Source organism: Penaeus vannamei, chromosome 31 (genome assembly GCF_042767895.1).
Source record: "Penaeus vannamei isolate JL-2024 chromosome 31, ASM4276789v1, whole genome shotgun sequence".
NCBI classification, from domain to species: Eukaryota; Metazoa; Arthropoda; class Malacostraca; order Decapoda; family Penaeidae; genus Penaeus; species Penaeus vannamei.
In genome coordinates, this window is record NC_091579.1 from 12,124,586 (window position 1) to 12,129,585 (window position 5,000).

General features: G+C 43.8%; 1 protein-coding gene across 3 annotated transcripts in view; it reads right to left on the reverse strand.

The window, feature by feature from the left end:
- The window catches only part of wake (wide awake), a 536,842-nt gene that overhangs the window by 146,217 nt on the left and 385,625 nt on the right, over positions 1–5,000 (reverse strand). For all 3 annotated transcript variants that reach the window (XM_070143882.1, XM_070143879.1, XM_070143878.1), the window contains one exon: positions 1,879–2,090. In XM_070143882.1, coding sequence (XP_069999983.1) covers positions 1,879–2,090 — 212 coding nt within the window. The remainder of the gene's footprint in view (positions 1–1,878; positions 2,091–5,000) is intronic.

A 5,000-nucleotide genomic window follows, 5' to 3' on the forward strand; every position in this document is an offset into this window, starting at 1 on the left:
CCTATTTCGTGTCAATATCCTTCCCCTATTCCCTATTTGGTGTCCATATCCTTCCCCTCTTCCCTATTTGGTGTCAATATCCTTCCCCTATTCCCTATTTCGTGTCAATATCCATCCCCTATTCCCTATTTGGTGTCCACATCCTTCCCCTATTCCCTATTTGGTGTCAATATCCTTCACCTATTCCCTATTTGGTGTCAATATCCTTCCCCTCTTCCCTATTTGGTGTCAATATCCTTCCCCTATTCCCTACTTCGTATTAATATCCTTCCCCTATTCCCTATTTGGTGTCAATATCCTTCCCCTATTCCCTATTTGGTGTCAATATCCTTCCCCTATTCCCTATTTGGTGTCAATATCCTTCCCCTCTTCCCTATTTGGTGTCAATATCCTTCCCCTATTCCCTATTTCGTGTCAATATCCATCCCCTATTCCCTATTTGGTGTCCACATCCTTCCCCTATTCCCTATTTGGTGTCAATATCCTTCCCCTCTTCCCTATTTGGTGTCCATATCCTTCCCCTCTTCCCTATTTGGTGTCCACATCCTTCACCTCTTCCCTATTTCGTGTCCATATCCATCCCCTATTACCTATTTCGTGTCCACATCCTTCCCCTCTTCCCTATTTCGTGTCCATATCCTTCCCCTATTCCCTATTTCGTGTCCACATCCTTCCCCTATTCCCTATTTGGTGTCCATATCCTTCCCCTCTTCCCTATTTCGTGTCCACATCCTTCCCCTCTTCCCTATTTCGTGTCCATATCCTTCCCCTCTTCCCTATTTGGTGTCCCTATCCTTCCCCTCTTCCCTATTTGGTGTCCACATCCTTCCCCTCTTCCCTATTTCGTGTCAATATCCATCCCCTATTCCCTATTTCGTGTCAATATCCTTCCCCTATTCCCTATTTGGTGTCCATATCCTTCCCCTCTTCCCTATTTCGTGTCCATATCCTTCCCCTCTTCCCTATTTGGTGCCCACATCCTTCCCCTCTTCCCTATTTGGTGTCAATATCCTTCCCCTATTCCCTATTTCGTGTCAATATCCTTCCCCTATTCCCTATTTGGTGTCAATATCCTTCCCCTATTCCCTATTTGGTGTCAATATCCTTCCCCTCTTCCCTATTTGGTGTCCATATCCTTCCCCTCTTCCCTATTTGGTGTCCATATCCTTCCCCTCTTCCCTATTTGGTGTCCATATCCTTCCCCTCTTCCCTATTTGGTGTCCATATCCTTCCCCTATTCCCTATTTCGTGTCAATATCCTTCCCCTATTCCCTATTTGGTGTCAATATCCTTCACCTATTCCCTATTTGGTGTCCATATCCTTCCCCTCTTCCCTATTTCGTGTCCACATCCTTCCCCTCTTCCCTATTTGGTGTCCATATCCTTCCCCTCTTCCCTATTTGGTGTCCATATCCTTCCCCTCTTCCCTATTTGGTGTCCATATCCTTCCCCTCTTCCCTATTTGGTGTCCATATCCTTCCCCTCTTCCCTATTTGGTGTCCACATCCTTCCCCTCTTCCCTATTTCGTGTCCATATCCATCCCCTATTCCCTATTTCGTGTCCACATCCTTCCCCTCTTCCCTATTTCGTGTCCATATCCTTCCCCTATTCCCTATTTCGTGTCCACATCCTTCCCCTATTCCCTATTTGGTGTCCATATCCTTCCCCTCTTCCCTATTTCGTGTCCACATCCTTCCCCTCTTCCCTATTTGGTGTCCACATCCTTCCCCTCTTCCCTATTTCGTGTCCACATCCTTCCCTTATTCCCTATTTCGTGCCCATATCCTTCCCCTCTTCCCTCTTCCCGTGGTTCTCAAATTCAAAATTCAAAAAAAAAAAAAAAAAAAAAATTCAAAGACACAGGACGTCGGACTTACCTGAAGACGCGGCCGCCGACTTGTCGAACTTGAAACTGGGTCTCTTGATCAGCGCCGGAGACACGGGCAAGTACGACCTCAAGTGCCCGTTGGACTTGGCTGTGCTGAAGCTCGTACTTGAGGCACTCTTGTTGTTGTTGTTGTTGTTGGAGGAGGTGTCGACGAGGGAGTCGATGCTGGCTGCGCGGCGGAGTGGAGGGACGCCATTTTTGCTGTAGGGTTGAAGTGGGAAGTGGACAAGGGAGGGAGGGAGGGAGGGAGGGAGAGAGAGAGAGAGAGAAGGTCAATGCACATGGACGAGACTTTGTGCATGGGTGTTAGTGTTAGTGTTAGTGTGTGTTAGTGTGTGTGTGTTAGTGTTAGTGTTAGTGTGTGTTAGTGTGTGTGTGTGTGGGTGTGTGTGTGTGTGTGTGTGTGTGTGTGTGTGTGTGTGTGTGTGTGTGTGTGTGTGTGTGTGTGTGTGTGTGTGTGTGTGTGTGTGTGTGTGTGTGTGTGTGCGTGTGTGTCCGTGATGTATATGTACGAGTAAATATGTACATACATTTGTCCAACAGGTGACTTAAATCACACATGGTTTAAATAAAAATCGTGTATGTTTATATATTTGTAGGTATGTATCCATATATATCTATGTTCCTTTATCACTCTACCAATAACTACGGGGGCTTGTTATACTTTCTTCAAAACTAACAATTCAAAAACAATTCTGATTACAGATTACGTAAGCTGGGGGTTTGTAAAGAGGGAGAGGTGGGGGGGGGGGGGTTACCTGTTACAATTTCGGGGCCAATATTCAAAATACTGTCTGTATTTTATCCCCATTTCTGTATTTCTCTCACTAACGGAATCAAGAACAGAATAAACGTTAACAGTATTTACGAAAAAAATATCAATTCAATCACTCGCTGTCTTAAATATTTGGGGATGATTATATAAGGAGATGGAAAAGAAAACGAAAAGAAAGTACAAACTATAACCATATTATGGAAATATTCAAAATAAATATACAACAGAGATAAACGCGGTGATAAATATATATACAAATGTGATAAAAACGTAAGAAATAAATTAACACCTTTTTAAGACAGATAAATTGGGGAATAAATCTATAACATTTATTTTCAGAAGCTTTATGGGGGTTGGTGAAAAAAAACATCAAAGTGCATTATTCTATATGCAGTGGCGGGGTCCATATATACAGACAGTCATATGTGACAGAAAGGGAGCGCGGGGTAATACATATTATTGTATATATATATACAGTGTATACAAGGGTCCAAAGTGCAGACGGGTTTAATATTTATAAGGGGGATTCTAAGTGTTCAGTTTTTAAATGGTATATCCTAATTCGTGTTTAGTGATAATAACTAGGGATGTTTATTTATCCGGTTAAAATACCACATACCAAACGTAGACATGCAACACATATATAAATACTCGTTTTCAGGAGCGTAAACATACATAGTATTTTGCGTAAAACAACATAGCATCATTTCTGATATCCAAATTCATTTTTTTCGCATATTCCCACTCGATTATCAAATTTATAAGCTACTTTCTATTATCCTGTAACTGCTTATGCTCCCGAATTGCCAGAGGTAAAATGCAGGTCAAAAAGCATGAAAATATCATAATAATGGAAAAGCATTCCTGCACATCGAGCTTTTACACATATATAAAGACACCAAGTTCAAAATCTTACCGTATACTATACCAACTTCAGTCGACTTGACATAGAAAATGGTAATCAAAGAAAATGGAAGAATAAGATTTCTAAGAGGGGTAACTAAAGAATAAATTTTCTTCCTGGGAAGAGGGGGTTACTTAACATGATTTGCTCTTTTATAACGTATATACCCGACGCTACATTAATCAAGTGGGGAGTAAAATCAATCAAATAACTGGGTTTTATTACAAACAGGGACGTGTCAGACAAAATAGCCTGGCAGACGGACGAAATGTTGACGTAGGAACAGACACAACTTCGGAGAGGGTTGTAACAATGACGAGAGGAATGAACGCAGGGCTATGTACACTACGACATGATAGCGGAGAGTACGACCGCAGTACGGCGCTGGATGAGGGTAATTACCATACGGAATCAGCCTCTATGTACACGAAACGGCGTCGGTACGGGGGGGGGGGGAGACGGGGGAAGAGGGAGGGAGTCAGGGGCATAATAATGAACAAATGTACAAATGAGTCTCGTCTCTTAAAGGTTTTCCGATGCGGTCTCAAAGGACGCAGATTGTTCAGACGATCGATCGATGGATAGATAGATAGATAGACAGAATGAGATAGATGGATGGATAGGTAAATAGGTGCATGGATAGACAGATAGATAGATAGAGAGAGAAAGAGAAAGAGAAAGAGAAAGAGAGAGAGAGAGAGAGAGCGAGAGAGAGAGCGAGAGCGAGAGCGAGAGCGAGGAGAGAGAGAGAGAGAGAGAGAGAGAGAGAGAGAGAGAGAGAGAGAGAGAGAGAGAGAGAGAGAGAGAGAGAGAGAGAGAGAGAGAGAGAGAGAGAGAGAGAGAGAGAGAGAGGGGAGAGAGGAGAGAGAGAGAGAGAGAGAGAGAGAGAGAGAGAGAGAGAGAGAGAGAGAGAGAGAGAGAGAGAGAGAGAGAGAGAGAGAGAGAGAGAGAGGGAGAAGGGAGAGAGAGAGAGAGAGAGAGAGAGAGAGAGAGAGAGAGAGAGAGAGAGAGAGAGAGAGAGAGAGAGAGAGAGAGAGAGAGAGAGAGAGAGAGAGAGAGAGAGAGAGAGAGAGAGAGAGAGAGAGAGAGAGAGAGAGAGAGAGAGAGAGAGAGAGAGAGAGAGAGAGAGAGAGAGAGAGAGAGAGAGAGAGAGAGAGAGAGAGAGAGAGAGAGAGAGAGAGAGAGAGAGAGAGAGAGAGAGAGAGAGAATGAGAGGGGGGGAGGAGAGAGAGAGAGAGAGAGAGAGAGAGAGAGAGAGAGAGAGAGAGAGAGAGAGAGAGAGAGAGAGAGAGAGAGAGAGAGAGAGAGAGAGAGAGAGAGAGAGAGAGAGAGAGAGAGAGAGAGAGAGAGAGAGAGAGAGAGAGAGAGAGAGAGAGTGAAGAGAAGAGAGAAAGAAAGAGAAGAGAGAAGAGAGAAGAGAGAGAAAGAGAGA